Source organism: Hylobates moloch, unplaced genomic scaffold (genome assembly GCF_009828535.3).
Source record: "Hylobates moloch isolate HMO894 unplaced genomic scaffold, HMol_V3 SCAFFOLD_10, whole genome shotgun sequence".
Taxonomy (NCBI): domain Eukaryota; kingdom Metazoa; phylum Chordata; class Mammalia; order Primates; family Hylobatidae; genus Hylobates; species Hylobates moloch.
In genome coordinates, this window is record NW_026652285.1 from 96,993,219 (window position 1) to 97,010,791 (window position 17,573).

Consider the following 17,573-nt stretch of genomic DNA (forward strand, 5'->3'; position numbering starts at 1 on the left):
GAAGTGGGACTTTTAAAATGCTTTCAAGACTAGACGGCTGAATGGGGGCCAAGAAGATGACCTTTAACCAGCATAATGTAAGGTCTTGCGTGCGTTTCCGAAGAACTCATTGTGTGAATACCAGACAGGGGAGGGAGGGCTGGCTGGACAGCAGTTCATGGGAAAAAGCTCTCGTGCATTTGCAGTGAATAACATAGCTCTTGGAAACATAAATGCCTCTAGTAATGCACGCTGCATTACTAGAGATGGAGTGTCTAGGAAACTGGAGGCGGCAGTACCTTTCAGCTTGGTGGTTGTCAGTCCAAACGGTGAGCATGCTTCTAGTTCTGGTCCACACACTTTTTAAGAAGGATAATGACGGGCCAGGCGCAGTGGCTCATGCCTGTAATCCCAGCACTTTGGGAGGCCGAGGCAGGCGGATCACATGTCCGGCTAAATTTTGTATTTTTAGTAGAGACGGGGTTTCACCATGTTGGCCAGGCTGGTCTCGAACTCCTGACCTTGTGATCTGCCTGCCTCGGCCTCCCAAAGTGCTGGATCGAACTCCTGACCTTGTGATCTGCCTGCCTCGGCCTCCCAAAGTGCTGGAATTACAGGGGTGAGCCACTGCATCCGGCTGGGAACAGGTATGTTTTAAAACCTGGAGGGCAGGCACGGCGTGGTGGCTCATGCCTGTAATCCCAGCACTTTGGGAGGCCGAGGTGGGTGGATCACGAGGTCAGGAGTTCGAGACCAGCCTGGCCAACATGGTGAAACCCCGTCTCTACTAAAAATACCAAAATTAGCTGGGCATGGTGGCAGGTGCCTGTAATCCCAGCTACTCGGGAGGCTGAGGCAGGAGAATTGCTTAAACCCAGGAGGCAGAAGTTGCAGTGAGCCCAGATCGCGCCACTGCACTCCAGCCAGCCCAGGAGACAGAGACTCCATCTTAGAAAAAAAAAAAAACCTAGAGGGCAGGAGGAGCAGCTCAGGTATTGGAGCTGGGAGCTGGAACCTCGAAGAAACCAGGGCAATTAGGCTCTCCAACTCTCTCCTACTTCCTCTCTTGCCACAAAACAACATTCTCTGCTTCTTGGGGCACCGGTCAGGAAACGCTGGCTCCCCACTAAACTGTTCGGGACTGGGGGTAGGACTTCGGTTAGGGGATAAGAAATGGGGCAGGGCAAGGAAGCCAGGAAGAGTAAGGAGAGGCAGGCAGGGGCCAGATAGGTGCGGCCGATTCTTTAAGAACAATTCAACAGACACCTGGGGCCCCTGCCCAGCTTAGAGCTGGAATGTGGCTCCTCAAGGCCCCAAGGGTCCTGCCTTTTCTAGTCCCTCCCTTCCTCTCCGGAGAGTTGACCACTCTGGAGATTTGGGGGTTTTGCTTGCTTTTCTTATCCGAATAAATAGAGGGTTTTTTTTTGCCTGCCTTGTTTTTGATTTTTTTTTTTTTTTTTTTTTTTTTTTTGCCGAGCAGATGTTTGAGAGATTTGTTGTTTTTGTTGTTGATTTGTTTTTAGTAGAGATGGGGTTTCGCCATGTTGCCCAGGCTGGTCTTGAACTCCTGGCCTCAAATGATCTGCCTGCCTTGGTCTCCCAAAGAGCTAGGATTACGGCATGAAGCACCGTGCCTGGCCCTGTGGGGTGTTTTAAGGTTGACATGCGTAGCTGAGGAGAGGCAAGCCTGGCCCAGGACCTCCAGTCCCCTTCAGGGAATGGAGCGACAGTGAGAAAAGCCAGCGCGGCATCCATCCTGGACATCTTGATAGAGCTCTCTCCCCGGATAGCCTGGCCAAATAGAGGAGAGAAGGCGGCAGGCTCCCCGAGGAGAAGGAAGAGATAGTCAGTGGTGGAAAATTGGCAGAAACTTCTCCACCACTTCATCCATGGAGATGATGCTCCGGACCCTGGCATTCACGTTGGTGGTTCCACCTACAGATGCCTGAGCCAAGCCCACGGGTTTCGACCCCAGCTCCACCCCTTTGGCCAAGCAGTCATTGGGCCTGGTGGACAAGGTCTACCCTGAGGGTTCTGGGAGTGAAGGGCTGGGCTGGGGAAAGTGGTTCTGGGCCCTCTGGATAGAGCAGGAGCAACCAAGTGGCTGGACAATGTGCCCAGGGCCAGGGCATGGGTTGGGGGGTGCCTGAGCAGGAGAACCAGAGGGCCAGGGGATAGTAGCTCTGAGGAGCTGTGTCTGGGAGCCACATCTGGGTGTGGGGGGACAGCTTTATAGGCCCAGCTCAGAAGGGTCCCACAGTGACCTAGGCCCTCTGGGATCTGGGATGGAGTGGCACTGCCTCAAAGCTGTCATTGTCGCTCCCTCACCCGCCTGACTGTCTGGGACTTAAAATAGCAGGAGCACAGTGGATCTCCTGAGAAGTTTCTGGCAAAGAGGTTTGAGGGGGAGGGGTGTGAGTCGCAGCTGGGAACTCTTGAGTTTGAAGCTCCCAAAGCCCAGCTGCTCCACCCCTGCCCCCAGGGAGCCTAGAATCCATGGGCAGGGCAGGTGGGGGTCCTCTGTTCCCTCCCTGTCCTGCTGTGGGAGTGGGGAGACTGGATCCTGCCGCAGCTCTGCCATGGAGGCACCAGCTAGATGGCTGGGCCAAGTCCTGCCCTCTTCGGACCTCAGTTTCCCAGATGTACCAGGAGTTGTGGACCTCAACATCTGCTGCGAGGTCCCTGGAGTTCATGGCAGGTGGTCCCAGTACAGACCCCCAGAGTCAGACAGCCACGGGCTGAAATCCCAGTTCCACTCCTACTGGCTTGAGTGTCTCTGAGCAAGTCCTCCCAGCTCTCCGGGTCAGTTTCTTCACCTGTAAAATTAACAATGAAACCAAATCCTGCTCGTTCCAAGCTTCAGATTGCACTATCCGGTAAGGATCCTGGCAGCTCCTGGACACTGCCCCTCGGCCCCAGCCTCCACCCCATCCTCAGATGGCACATTTTGTGCTGCCAGGAGTGTTAACAGCGACGTGACCCCACTTTTAATGCCATGTACTTTACACACACTACCTCTGGCTCCCACGCCCTGGAGGACAGAGCTGGCTACTGTCCCAGCGCTCTCCTGGGACATCCTCAACCTCAGTACTGGCCACTCCTGGATGGAAGGGGTATTGGCTCCTGAGGCGGCCCTCTTGGGCATCTACCGTGTGCCAGGCCCTGTGCTTGGCTCACCCCTGGAGTCCTGTGGGGCAGGGCTGATGCTCCCGGTTGTGCAGATGGGGAGAAAGGCTCGTTGCTCCCCTGTATCAAAGGGATGCAGGGACCCTTTGCAGTCCGCAGTCCGCAGTCCGCAGGGCGCGGGGCCGGGCTCTGGGCCGCGTGGTGCGTGTGGCTGGCGCGCCCTCTAGTGGCCGCTCTGTGTGCCGTGTTGCCCCGCGCGAGAGCTGCCCTAGGGTGGACAAGCAGCCGCTGGCGCGGGAAGTCCCTTCTCCCAGCCCGCCGCGGTCCCGCCTGCTGCGGCTCCACCTCCGCTGAGCTGCAAGCGGTCTGGCCCTGCCTGTCAGTCCTCGTGGCTTCGCAGGGACCCCGCCGTGGCTGCACGCCCCGCCCCGATTACCATGGAGACCGCTGGTACACAGTTTCCTCTTTCCTCAGTCCTGGGGTCCCGCGGCCGCCTAGGAGGGAGCCCGCCGGGGCGGGGTGGGGCCGGGTGTCCATGAACAGCGGGGTCCCGGCCACGCTGGCCGTGCGGAGAGTGAAATTCTTCGGCCAGCACGGCGGCGAGGTGAGGTCCAGCGGGCTGTGCCCAGACTACCGGCTTTGGATGCAGAGTGGTTCCTGGTTCTGCGTAGTGGGGGTTCCAGAATGTTCTCTGGGCACTAGCTCAGAACATTGAGTCCACAGTAGACTTTGCTAACCCAAGAAGGATCAGAGTAGGTTCTCAGCTCTAGTGCTGGGCCCCAGCTCCAGAGCAGCTCTAGATTCTAAGCTCTGCCTCTAAAAAGAGCCCTGGGCTCTGGGCTATGCCTCGAGAGGGGCACAAAGCTCCCTGCTGACTCTGGTGTTTTCTGGGGCCCTGGCTCTAAAGTGAACTCAGAGCTTAGAGTAGATTCTGGACTCTGCGTTGTCAGCTGCAGCTCTGGAATGGGCTCTTGGCTCTGGGGTTCCAGGCTCTGGTTCCAGAGAAGGCTCTTGCCTCCAACTGCAGGCTCTGGCTTTACGGGGCTCCAGAGAGGGCCCAGTGGGTCCCGGGTTCTGAGCTCTGGTCGTGGAGTGAGGCTTGAAGTCAAGCTCCAACCCCAGACTCTTGGGGGCAGTGTTTAGGGGTCAGAGATGAGCGGACAGGGGTTTCTTCCCCAGAATGGGACCGCTTTTGTGCTCTGTTTCTAGGTCAACTCTTCTGCCTTCTCCCCTGATGGCCAGATGCTGCTCACAGGCTCAGAGGATGGCTGCGTGTATGGCTGGGAGACCCGGAGTGGGCAGCTTCTCTGGAGGCTGGGTGGCCACACAGGTGGGGCTCCCACACCTGGCTGGGATGACCGAGGCACAAGGGTCTGGCATGCTGCAGAGCTGACTGCAGTGACCTCCGATGAGCTGGGCACGGGTGCAAGGCAGGGCTGGGCAGGATGGGAGATGGGATGAGATGTCTGGGCGCTGGGGCTTAGACTCTAACAGGCCTGGACTCAGATCCTTCTTTAAACACACACACACACACACACACACACACACACACACACACACACACACACACCAACAACAACTGTGATGTAACATACATAATACTTTCTGTTGCATCCTTTTTTATTTTTATTTTTTGTGACAGTCGCTCTCTGTCGTCCAGGCTGGACAACCTCGGCTCACTGCAACCTCCGCCTCCTGGGTTCAAGCAATTCTCTGCCTCAGCCTCTCGAGTAGCTGGGATTACAGACACCCGCCACCGCGCCCAGCAAATTTTTTTGTATTTTTAGTAGAGATGGGGTTTCACCATCTTGGCCAGGCTGGTCTTGAACTCCTGACCTCGTGATCCACCCGCCTCAGCCTCCCAAAGTGCTGGGATTAAAGGCGTGAGCCACTGCACCCGCCTTGTTGTGTCCATTTTTAAGTGTACAGTTCAGAGAATCCAGTACCTTCACATTGTGGTGACACCAATCTCCAGAACTCTTCCTCCTGCAAAACTGAACCTCTGTCCCCACTAAACAAGTCCCCAGTCTCCCTCCTCCCAGCCCCTGACAGCCACTGTTTTTCTTTTTGTCTCGATGAATCTGACCTCTCTGGGTGCCTCTAAGTGGAGTCACACGGTATTTGTCTTTTTGTGACTGGCTTATTTCACTTAGCATGATGTACTTAAGGTTCAGCCATGTCGTGCCTACCACTGTTTTGACTGTGAGCTTGGTCAAGTCCTGTCACCTTGCTGAGCTATTTCCATTGGCATGATGCAAGCAAAGTACCTAGCACCCCTTGAGGACTCAATAGATATAACTATTGTTAATTATTATTCAGGAGACAAGAAAAAATATCAGGCAATTACAGGCAGTCTGGTTAATGCTGCAAGGAAGGAAAATCAGGGGCTGGAGCTCAAAGGAGGCAGTGAACCAAGGCAGCGGTTGTTAGGGCAAGTTTCTGGGAGGTCCCTACTTTGACTTGGGTATTGATTTTTCAGATGAGCACTGAGGTTGGGTGCTCCAAGGCTGACAGCCCAGCCCAGGCCAAGGCATGGAAATCCAGGCATTTCTGGGAAGCTGGAGTTTGGGTGAGGGGAGGCTGGCGACGAGGCTGGAGAAATTAGCAAGGATTGGACTGCGTGGACAGAAGTGGCGGGCGGTGCTCTGTCCCCTGACTGTGGCCACCCGCCCAGGCCCCGTGAAGTTCTGCCGCTTCTCCCCCGATGGCCACCTCTTCGCCAGCGCCTTCTGTGACTACACTGTCCGCCTGTGGAATGTGGCAAGAGCGAAGTGTCTGCGGGTCCTGAAGGGTGAGTGAGCTGGGAGCCAAGCAGCCAGGCCAGCGTTCCCTTTCAGATGGTGCTGTGTCCTGTGTCATGTCACCTTCTTTCCCGACCCCGGGCTGGTGCCTGCAGGTCACCAATGGAGTGTGGAGACGGTCAGCTTCAGCCCTGACTCGAGACAGCTGGCATCAGGTGGCTGGGACAAGCGGGTGATGCTCTGGGAAGTGCAGGTACGTCGAGGGGCTGGGGCCACCAGTCTGGGATTCAAGGGGCAGTTCCAGAGAGGATGTCACCAGTCCTGCCCTCCCAGCTCAAACCCTCCACTGGTTCCCATGGCCCATGCCCACAGCAGGCGACCAAGGCTGCCCCCACCTGGCCACAGCCGCCTCTCCAGGCCTCCCCGCACACTGCAGCCCTCAGGCTTTTTGCACGAGGTCCCCCTTTCCTGGACTGTCAAGGCCCAGGTAGCCAGCTGCCCTCTGCTGCCTCATGCTCAGGGCTCTCTCTAGTCTGGCCAGATGCTGCGCCTTAGTCGGGCACCGCGACTCCGTCCAGAGCAGCGACTTCTCACCCACGGTGAACTGCCTGGTGAGCCTACCCTCTGCCCTGGGCCTCACCTCAGTGGCCCCATACCCACTTGGAGCTGAGTGGTGGGAAGGGGATGGACGCTGGGTCCTGCCTAGGTGCAGAGCGGGTGGGGAGCTGGCTGGGCCAGACTCACAGAAGCTGCCTGCAGGCCACCGGCTCCTGGGACTCCACCGTACGCATCTGGGACCTGCAGACGGGGACCCCAGCAGTCTTCCACCAGGCGCTAGAGGGACACAGTGGCAACATCAGCTGCCTGTGCTATTCACCATCTGGCCTCCTGGTAAGTGGGGTGTCCTGGGTTCCAGGCTGGTCCCTTGCTGGCAGCCAGGCCCTTAAGAACGGTCCCAGGCCACTTAGGGGCCCAGTGAGCTCACAGGCCCGAAACCCCGGGGATCAGAGCTGTCTGCTGTCCAGGCATCCGGCTCCTGGGACAAGACCATCCACATCTGGAAGCCCACAACCAGCAGCCTGCTTATCCAACTGAAGGGCCACGTCACCTGGGTGAAGAGCATAGCCTTCTCTCCCGACGAGCTGTGGCTGGCCAGCGCCGGCTATTCCCGCATGGTAACCACCCCGGGCCCATCCTGCTCCTACCTACCCATCCTCACCCCAGCAGGAGCCCTCAGCACTCACTCCAGAAATGCCCACATCCCCACTTGCCCTAGCTAGGAGGGGGCAAGGGCAGGACCCGGGTGCCAGCCTCTCTACCTAATGGCCAGCACCAAGGTTAGGGCTGGCCCGTTGGTAGTTGCATTGACATTTCCATGACCCAAATGGCATCAGGCAAAAGGGAAGTCCTGCTCTACAATTTCAAATACAGCCCCCAAACAAAACCTACACCAAGAGGTTCAGATGTTGTTTGGGCGGGGGGGCGGTGGCTCACACCTGTAATCCCAGCACTTTGGGAGGTGGAGGTAGGTGGATCACCTGAGGTCAGGAGTTCAGGCAAAAACTCCATCTCAAATTTTGTCTGGCACTTTCCTGGAGGTGGCTTCAGATGGCACAGTGGCCTGGTGAGGCCTCCTGACATGCCCCCCTCCTTTTCCAGGTCAAAGTCTGGGACTGCAACACAGGAAAGTGCCTTGAGACCCTGAAGGTAAGGCACGGCGCTGTGGCACTGAGGGAGCCGTGGACAGCTTCTCCCAAGGCAGGACTTACCTCAAGCCCTACCCTCTACTCTTGGCAGGGAGTCCTGGATGTGGCCCACACCTGTGCCTTCACCCCAGATGGGAAAATCTTAGTGTCTGGAGCTGCCGATCAGACTAGACGTCAAATATCCCGCACATCCAGATCACCCAGGGACCCTCAAACCTAACACCACCTCAGATGGTGCCGACCTCACCCGCTCCCCTCAGTGGCGCACAGGCATGCCGCTTCTCACCACAGGCGCAAAGTGACTGTGCCAGCATCCAACAGATCCCCGTGGCTAGGACTCTCCAGGCACCACCAGAGCAGACAGCTGTGATGGGCAGGACGCTTGCTGGAACCCATCACACACCTGGTCCCCAAAACCAGACCCGCCCACCTCCACCCAATCAGTGGAAGTGCCAGGAAACAAAGCAGTCTCAGCCAGCTGTGCTTTATTGACAATGCGCCCCTCAGGCCTTGACCGCGTACTTCCGCAGCGGGTACAGCCGCTCCTTCCGCTGCTGCTTCTTGGTCTTCAGGTTCTCCTCATGCTTGTTGAGCCGGCGGCGCATGGCGCGTGTCTTCTTAGGCCGCAGGTCCAGGGGCTTGTACTTCTTGCCCTAGGAGACAGACGGCAGGGTGAATCCAAGGACCCGGGGCTGGGGAGGGCCACCCATAGCCACTCAGGAGGAGGCTGCCACCATGGGACTGCCAGCAGGCCACACACATCACTAGCTCAATTAATCCCCCCAAATCTAAGGCTGGTGGGGCCATGCTCATTTCGTGTAAGTCTGCTGACCTACTGGGCTGAGTGTACAGGTCTTGGCAAAGCTGTGGAAGAGCTGGGGCTTGCATCTCAGTCAAGTGACTCCCAACTCAGTGCTCCTTCCACTGCCTGATTCCTAGTCACGAGGACAGTCACATGACAACCTAGTACGGGGCACGCAGCACCCACCAAGCCCCGGGGGTAGTTACCACTACCTCAGCTCTGGTTAGCAAGAGCGTGCCGGGGGCTGAGGCAGTACTCTGTCCATCTGTATGGAGGGCCCACCAGGTGCTGCCTATATGAACGTCCAGCCTCAGAGGCCTGGCTGGCCAAGGCCACTTGCCCCACCTGCTTCCTGCTTTGGGGCCCCTGCCCACAGCTGTCACAGAGCCATCATCTGTCTTTCCATCCTTGGCTCCCACTCCTGCCCCACTTGTTCTCCAGCAGGGGGTTCTAGACCATGGCAGCTCTTACTGGTCTCTCCTGTGTTCTGCAAAGGTCCCCTGGGCCCCCTTCAGGACTGGGCCCTGTGCTGGGAGCTGGCTTGGCAAAGAATCTGACCCAGTCCCTGCTCGGGGTCCCAGCCTAGTGGGGGAAGACTGAACAGGTAACAAGTGGCCCATGGTATGGGGGATTCTGAGGTCACAGGGCCCCAGGCCCCTGCAGGTGGGCAAAGGACTGCAGAAAGATCCTGGACGATGAGGGCCAGCCCTGGAGGGTACTTGGAAGCAGAAAAGTCTTTGTCCTCCCACATCCCTCACTCCTGCTGGCACCGGCTGGGCATTCGTCCTTTTCACATTGGCTAACCCCCTAGAGTTCTGCTGTCCAACAGAGCAGCCACTAGCCACACACGTAGCTGTTGACATTAAAGGTTTACTTTTGCCACACACGTGCTAGTGTCCCCTGAACAGCTAACATACCCACACTATGGCCCTTCTCATTTTTTTGAGATGAGGCCTCACTATGTTGCCTAGGCTACACTTTTAACTCCTGGGCTCAAGCCATCCTCCTGCCTCAGCCTCCCAGTAGCTGGGGTTATAGGCCTGTGGCACTTCATCAGCCACGGCTGCTTTTTCCATGTGTCAAACCTTCAAGTTATTCAAACACAATTTGGGTAGTGATGTGGAACCATTTTGCAGATAAAATTAAAGACCTCCATCAGGTAACTTTGGGGGGAGATTATCCTGGGTAATCCCAGAAGGCCTGATCCAATCAGCTGTAAGTCTTAAGCATAGGGCTGAGGCTCCAAGTACCCACTGGGAACAGCAGCTTCAACCTGAGCCCTGAGTCCCAGCCAGCCCCCACAATCACCTAAGCCCATTCATCAGAATACATTGGATGTATGTGCACACACCGTCTCCCCCTAGTTTTCTCTGCTTGAACCCTAATAAGATGAATGTTAAGGACAAGACCAGAAAATGGTTATCAAAATTCAAGACTAAGAGGGGGCCAGACGCCTGTGCACACCTCCCGGAACACTCAAGCCGACCCTCCCCAAGGTAAGGTTTGGAACCAGGGCCCATCACACCATTGATTGTGGGTGTCTAGGCCTCAGGGCCCTCATCTGAAAAATGAGCATGGCAGGTGCATGGCAGGGACTGACACCCAGTGCCAGTAAGAGGCAGTGAAAACCTTCAATAGCCAGTCCCATCACTGCCCAAGCCACTCAACTGGGAAGGCTGGATTCAAAACCCGAGTCTCCAGCCAGGACACCCCAAGCCCCAATGAATTCTTGACATCTGTAGCCTGAGGAAGTGGTCTGCAGAGCCATGTGCCAGCGCAAGACACTGGTAGAAGAGCGAGCCCAGCAACAAATTGGGAAGGCTAACCACTCTCAGCCCATGCACCAAGGAAAACCTCTTTACCACGCCCCCGGCCAGGGACGGCTAGCACTTGGCTTCCTGCAGCCAACCCTCCCTATGCCCAGGCAGACTCACCTTGTAGAATTTCCTGAGGTTTTCTTTCTGAGTCTGGTTAATAACTGTGAGAACACGGGCAATGGATTTCCGGACGACTCGGCTACGAAACAGAGATGTCAGTGAAGATGAGGAAGACACACAGCACTTTCCAAGGCTCAGGACTCACACATAGGGTAGGGATAGCTGCAGCCTCCCCCATCAGCCCATCCATATTCACTCAGGAGGAAGGCGTTCTGGGAGTGAGGTCTGAGGAGGGAAGGGAGGGGCATGGGATGGGCATTCCAGGAATGGGGCAGGGAATCCAATGCTGTTGAGCTGTAAAGTGTCAGCTGAGACAGCAGAGGCTTTATGAGGAAGTGCAGGCTGGATAAATGAGGCAGATCAGAAAAAGACCTTCAATCCCAGAACACGAATTTATCCTGAGGGCTAAGACTCAACCAATGTCAATTTCAATGAGCTAATGGGAGGGAATCATGCCACAAACCAGGCAATCAGACTAGCTTAGGGAATCGCAGGAAAGAGAAACAAGACGTTTGCAAAGTGGAGTCACTACAAGCCAGGAGACTGAAGCAAGCAACGAGCTGGGGAGAAGTTATTTGTAGTCATGTCAGGATGAGGGAGTCACCTAGTAGACGGCTGGTCAACATGGTTCTTGAAGATTCAGCGTGCAACTGTGCTTGTCCAATCCTCCCACCCCTGCCCCTACTAAGGTTGTTTGGGGGAAATGAGGGTAACCAGCTTTTTTTTTTTTTTTGGAGACAGGGTCTTACCTGTCAACCAGACTGAGGAGCAGTGGCCCCATCATAGCCTCCCAACTCCTGGGCTCAAGTGATCCTCCTGCCTCGGCCTCCAGAGTAGCTGGGACTACAGGCCTGCACCACCACACTCATCTAATTTTTTTTGAGTAGTGGACTTTGTACCCAGGTTGATGAACTCCAAACCCAGGTTCCTTTCACAAACCCAGGTTCCTTTCACAAGTCTCCCGCACTCTTAGCCATGTAAAATAACTTACGCTGCCACTCCAGGGTGCAAGCTGCCAAGGGGGGGAAAGGTGAATTAAAAACTCAAGTGTTGGGGGGAAGCGGAAGGAAAGGGTCCGGGTAGGCTTTGAAGGCAGCATTAAGATGGGTCTCCGGGGATGCACTCCAGGCACAAGGACCTCAAGGTCAAGGCAGGTAAGAGGCTAAGCACACAACGGGTCTCCCATGCGCCCCAGGATGCACGGAGTGGGCATCTAAGCGGCCAGCTCCTTAAGCCAACTTTGAAATCCTCCGACGATCCCGATACACACGTGCTCCCCACCCACGAGTGCTGTGATCCGGCCGCCTCACTTACATCTTAGAAAGCTTGGAGGCCGCACCGCCTGTCACTTTGGCGACGCGCAGCTGGGACAGCTCCACCTTCAGGTCGTCCAGCTGTTTCAGCAGCTCCTCCTTCTTCTTCCCGCGAAGATCTCGAGCCTTGATCTTGGCCTGCGCGCAAGAGAGCGTGTGGCTCAGCCAGGCCACGGGGCCATATCCCCTTCACCTGCGTGGCCAGCCCCCAAAGGCGCGCGACTCGCCATCGACTACAAGTGCGCCGGAGCCCCAACCTGGGCTCAGGACAGTCTCCCTCGCCGGCCGTGCCTCGGGCAGAGTAACCCAAGCCCGGGCCGCGCGCCTCTCCCGGCGCCAAGCCCGGCAGACAAGCGAAGAGGCGGGCTGTGGTGGCGCGAGACCATTCTGCGCGGCGCCCCACAGGCCCGGCTGGCAGATAGAATCCGGGGGCTCAGCCCGCACCGCCTTCCCCAGCCCCCGCGCCTCACAGCGCTCGGATGGCGCCCGATTCCGCCGCTCTCACCATTGCTGCACAGGCTGCCAACGCCGCCACCGCCACCGCCCGCTCCGAGCGAAAGAGGAAGTAGGCGGGACTGACCTCCGCAACTACTGCCGGGTGGTGGCGGGCGCGGCCAATGGCGCCGCAGCGGGGCTCCGCCCCATCTCCCCCGCCCTCGAGGAGCGCCGTGGTACTGCCCGCCCCGCCCGGAAGGGCCGGAGCCCCGCCTTGTGGTGCTCACCTCATTCACGGCACCCCCTGGTAGCCAGGTCGGCGTCACGATGTAGGCGCGCAGTTGGGAAAGCCGAGGCCCAACGTGGGCGGCAGCTAGCAGAGATGGCACACGGAGGACTCAAATTCGTCCATTCAGTCATTCGTTCATTCATTCATTCGTTCATTCATTCATTCGGGAAACCTTGCAGATCTCCCAATCTGGGCAACTCTGAGCTGGGCGCCACTAGTCTGGGGGTGCTGAGGGGAGGAGGGGCCAGAGTTTTCAAAGATGATGAACCGAGGCTCATGTCGTGGAGGAATTTAAAGTGCGAGATGGGCGGGTGGGCGGGCACAGGCAGTTATAATCCAACTCCATAAAGTTTCTGGGGAGGCAGTATGTGGAACTGCAAAGAGCATTTACACCTTTTTTTTTTTTGAGACAGAGCCTCGCTCTGTCGCCAGGGTGCCAGGCCGGAGTGCAGTGTCGCGATCTCGGCTCACTGCAACCTCCGCCTCCCGGGTTCAGCGATTCTCCTGCCCCGGCCTCCCGAGTAGCTGAGTAGCTGGGATTACAGGCATGCACCACCACGCCTGGCTAATTTTTTGTATTTTTAGTAGAGACGGGGTTTCGCCACGTTTCCCAGGCTGATCTTGAACTCCTCAGCTCAGGTGATCCGCTCGCCTCGGCCTCCCAAAGTGCTGGGATTACAGGCGTGAGCCACCACGCCTGGCCCCCAGCCTTTATTTATTTATTTTTATTTTTATTTTTTTTTCAGACAGGGTCTCGCTCTGTCACCCTGGCTGGAGGGCAGTGGCGCGATCTCCGCTCACCAAAACCTCCGCTTCCCAGGTTCAAGCAGACTCTCCCACTTCAGTCTCCTGAGTAGCTGAAACTACAGGTACAAGCCACCAGGCCTGGCTAATTTGTTTATTTTTTGTAGAGCTGTTGCCCAGGCTGGTCTCCTGGGCTCCAGCAATCCGCCGTCTCGGCCTCCCAGGGGTGAGCTACCTCGCCTGGCCATACAGCCTTTTTTATTTTTATTTTATTTTTTATATATTTTTTTGAGATGGAGTCTGGATCTGTCGCCTAGGCTGGAGTGCAGTGGCGCGATCTCGGCTCACTGCAACCTCCACCTCCTGGGTTCAAGAGATTCTCCTGCCTTGGCTTCCCCAGTAACTGGGACTACGGGTGTGTGCCACTACACCCGGCTAAATTTTTGTATTTTTAGTCGAGACAAGGTTTAGCCAGGCTGGTCACGAACCCCTGACCTCAAGTGATCCACCTGCCTCAGCCTCCCAAAATACTGGGATTACAGGCATGAGCCACTGCACTCGGCTAGTACAGCGTTTTTTAAAGTGAACCTGACCAGGTTTCAAATTCTTGCTCTGCTGCCAAGGTAGTAGTTGAGACTCTTGGGAAATCTCTTCCCCTCTCTTGAGTCTCAGTTTGCTCATATGTGAAGCAATTCTCATAAGTATGAGAATTAGAGGAGATACCTGTAAAGCTGTTAACCCGAAATCTGACGCATAACAATGGCTCAAAATATCATCGGTGTTCATGTTCCCAGAGGAAGGAGACGTCAGCAGAGCCTGGAACGTGAAAGGGGAATTCACAAGGCAGGGCACGTTTAGGCTTTCTGATTAATGTCTGCCAACCAGTAGGCATTAATCAGCACTCCAGTGCCACTCCCTTGCCCTTAATAAAGACATGCCACCTCTTAGAGCTATGGTTGAAGCCAGATTGTCCTCTTGTTACTACCACCCACAAGGACACTTCTCCCATCTCCTATGACTAGCAACCTCCTCTGTGCAATCCTTTCCGTAGCCCCAAACAGGCTGAAATAAAATGATATATTTATGTGGCTATTTCCACAGCCAACCTAGAAGTTCTCTGGGGACAGAACCTTGGCGGACACCTGAATTAATTTTTCTAGTCTCCAGGCCCAGCACATGGATGCTTGTTGGATGAATTAATGAACCTTGACCCACACCAAGGTGAGACAGGCTTCCAGGAGGTGGAGGGATATGGGGAAAAAAGAGAGTAGAGTGGGAAAAAAGAGAGTAGAGAGAGGGCAATCCCGGCCTGGCTTAGACTTTTTTTTTTTGAAATGGAGTCTTGCTGTGTCACCCAGGCTGGAGTGCAGTGGCACAATTTCAGCTCACTGTAACCTCCACCTCCCAGGTTCAAGCGATTCTTGTGCCTCAGCCTCCTGAATAGCTGGGATTACATAGGTGCGTGCCACAATGCCCGGCTAATCTTTGCATTTTTGTTTTTTTCCAAAATGGAGTCTTGCTCTATTGCCCAAGCTGGAGTGCAGGGGCACGATCTCGGCTCTCACTGCAACCTCTGCCTCCCAGGTTCAAGCGATTTTCCTGCCTCAGCCTCCTGAGGAACTGGGAATACAGGCACGCACCACCATGCCCAGCTAATTTTTGTTTTTTTAGTAGAGACAGGGTTTCACCATATTTCACCTGGCCACCATGTTGGCCAGGCTGGTATTGAACTCTTAACCTTGTGATCCGCCTGCCTTGGCCTCCCAAAGTGCTGGGATTACAGATGTGAGCCACCGCGCCTGGCCCATCTTTGTATTTTTTGTAGGGATGGGGTTTCACCAGGGTGGTCTCAAACTCCTGACCTCAAGAGATCCGCCTGCCTCGGCCTCCCAAAGTGCTGGGATTACAGGCATGAGCCACGGCACAGTGAGCCCGGATCTTTTTTTTTTTTTTTTTGAGACTAAGTTTCATTCTTGTCACCCAGGCTGGAGTGCAATGGCACGATCTCGGCTCACTGCAACCTCTGCCTTCTGGGTCCAAAGGATTCTCCTGCCTCAGCCTCCCAGCCTGCCTACAGCTACTGTAATTCCAAGTAGCTGGGATTACAGGTGCCTGCCATGACGCCTGGCTAATTTTTATATTTTTAGTAGAGATGGCATTTCACCATGTTAGCCAGGCTGGTCTCAAACTCCTGACCTCAGGTGATCCACCTGCCTCGGCCTCCCAAAGTGTTGGGATTACAGGTGTGAGCCACTGCACCTGGCCGGCATAGCTTAGTCTTAAATGAAAGTCTAGGCCGGGCGCGGTGGCTCGCGTGGTGCACGCCTGTAATCCCAGCTACTCCAGAGGGCTGAAGCAAGAGAGTCGCTTGAACCTGGAGGCAGAGGTTGCAGTGAGCTGATATTGTGCCATTGCACTCCAGCCTGGGCGACAAGGGGGAAACTGTCAAAAAAAAAAAAAAAAAAAAAGGAAAGAAAGAAAGTCTAATGGTGCACAGTGCCTTTGCTGTTATATTTTTAAATGCTTATACTAGAGTTAATGACTCTGCACATCTTTTTAGAACGTGAAGTCATTTGTGACTCTCTTCCACGCCACATCTAGTCAACCAGCAAATTCTGTGTACTCTACCTTCAAAATTTACCCAACTTGAGGCCGGGTGAGGTGGCTCACGTCTGTAATCCTAGCACTTTGGGAGGCCAAGGCGGGTGGATCACCTGAGGTCAAGAGTTCGAGACCAGCCTGGCCAACATGGTGAAACCGTGTCTCTACTAAAAATCCAAAAAAAAATTAGCTGGGCATGGTGGCGGGTGCCTATAATCACAGCTATTCGGGAGGCTGAGGCAGGAGAATCGCTTCAACCCGGGGGCAGAGGTTGCAGTGAGCCAAGATTGCGCCACTTCACTCAAGCCTGGGCGAAAGAGCAAAACTCCATCTCAAAAAAAAAAAAAAAAAAAAAAAAAATTGGGGCTGGGCGTGGTGGCTCACACCTGTAATCCCAGCACTTTGGGAGGCCAAGGTGGGCGGATCATGAGGTCACGAGTTCGAGACCAGCCTGACCAACATGGTGAAAGCCTGTCTCTACTAAAAATATAAAAATTAGCTGGGCTTGGTGGTGTGCACCTGTACTCCCAGCTACTTGGGAGGCTGAGGCAGGAGAATCGCTTGAACCCTGGAGGCGGAGGTTGCAGTGAGCTGAGGTTGGGCCACTGCACTCCAGCCTAGGCAACAGTGTGAGACTCCCTCTTAAAAAAACAAAAAACCAGGTCGGACATGGTGGCTCACGTCTGTAATCCCAGCACTTTAGGAAGCCGAGGCAGGTGGATCACCTGAGGTCAGGAGTTTGAAAACAGCCTGGCCCACATGGTGAAACCCTGTCTCTACTAAAAATACAAAAATTAGCCAGGTGTGGTCGCAGGTGCCGGTAATCCCAGCTACTCCAGAGGCTGAGGCAGGAGAATCACCTGAACCCGGGAGGTGGAGGTTGCAGTGAGCTGAGACTGAGCCACTGCATTCCAGCCTGGGCAACAGAGTGAGGCTCCATCTCAAAAAAAATAAATAAAATAAAATAAAATAAAAAATTGGTGGGGCACGGTGGCTCATGCCTGTAATCCCAGCACTTTGGGAGGCCGAGGTGGGCAGATCACCTGAGGTCAGGAGTTCAACACTAGGCCGACCAACATGGAGAAACCCCGTTTCTACTAAAAATACAATGCGTGGTGGCGCATGCCTGTAATCCCAGCTACTCGGGAGGCTGAGGCAGAATTGCTTGAATCTGGGAGGCAGAGGTTGCGGTGAACTGAGATAGCCCCATTGCAGTCCAGCCTGGGCAATAAGAGCAAAACTCCGTCTCAAAAAAATATAAAAAAATCTACCCAGCTTGTTCCTACCATCCTCATTGGCCCCTGCCTGGTTGGGTTACAACTGTCTGTCCCCTGAATGGTTGCTGTCACCATCTAAATCACCTACTTTGGTTCTCGATCCCAGATGTGTTCTCAATACAGCTGCTTAGAAGGCCCTTTTCAAACAATTCAGACCTCTGATCTATCACTGCTCTCCTCAGAATTTCCAGGGCTGTCCCATTTGAATTAAGACTGAGTCCTTTCCTCGGCCTACAGAGCCCTACTCTCCTCCCAACCCCCATCTCATCTCTCTTCTGTTCCTGGCTGTTTCTCGAATATACTGAGCCCACCCCAACCTCTGAGCTGTCGCTTACTTGCCTCCTTCATTTCCTTCCAGTCTCTGTCTAGTGCCACCTCCTCAGGGACATCTTTTTTTTTTTCTTTTTTTTTTGAGATGGAATCTCACTCCATCGCCCAGGCTGGAGTTCAATGGTGTGATCTCAGCTCACTGCAACCTCTGCCTCCTGGGTTCAAGGGATTCTCCCCGCTCAGCTTCCCGAGCAGCTGGGATTACAGGTGCGCGCCATCATGCCCGGCTAATTTTTGTGTTTTTGTAGAGACGGGGTTTCACCATGTTGGCCAGGCTGGTCTCGAATTCCTGA

At 55.2% G+C, this 17,573-nt stretch overlaps 2 protein-coding genes across 2 annotated transcripts; one reads left to right on the forward strand and one right to left on the reverse strand.

Annotated features, from left to right (window-relative positions):
- Positions 1–3,584: 3,584 nt before the first annotated feature.
- On the forward strand, positions 3,585–8,019 carry WDR38 (WD repeat domain 38). The gene is given in 10 exon segments (XM_032165104.2): positions 3,585–3,709; positions 4,315–4,435; positions 5,780–5,896; positions 6,002–6,099; positions 6,379–6,395; positions 6,397–6,457; positions 6,606–6,737; positions 6,872–7,021; positions 7,506–7,553; positions 7,644–8,019. Coding segments are annotated over 10 exon segments (942 nt in total). The 5' UTR covers positions 3,585–3,640; the 3' UTR covers positions 7,773–8,019.
- A 1-nt stretch (position 8,020) lies between these two features.
- Positions 8,021–12,258, reverse strand: RPL35 (ribosomal protein L35). Its single transcript, XM_032165105.2, has 4 exons — positions 12,110–12,258; positions 11,606–11,742; positions 10,289–10,370; positions 8,021–8,205 (listed from the first exon to the last, which is right to left on the reverse strand). The coding sequence occupies exons 1-4, from the start codon at positions 12,110–12,112 to the stop codon at positions 8,056–8,058; spliced, it is 372 nt and encodes a 123-aa protein (XP_032020996.1). The 5' UTR covers positions 12,113–12,258; the 3' UTR covers positions 8,021–8,055.
- Positions 12,259–17,573: the final 5,315 nt, after the last annotated feature.

Excerpts from the sequence above, each read along its gene's own strand:
- RPL35 (XM_032165105.2), bottom strand. Across the intron at positions 10,371-11,605 it reads GCCTCCAAGCTTTCTAAGAT|CCGAGTCGTCCGGAAATCCA; the intron begins GTAAGTGAGGCG and ends TCTGTTTCGTAG. Across the intron at positions 8,206-10,288 it reads ACCTCAGGAAATTCTACAAG|GGCAAGAAGTACAAGCCCCT; the intron begins GTGAGTCTGCCT and ends TCTGTCTCCTAG.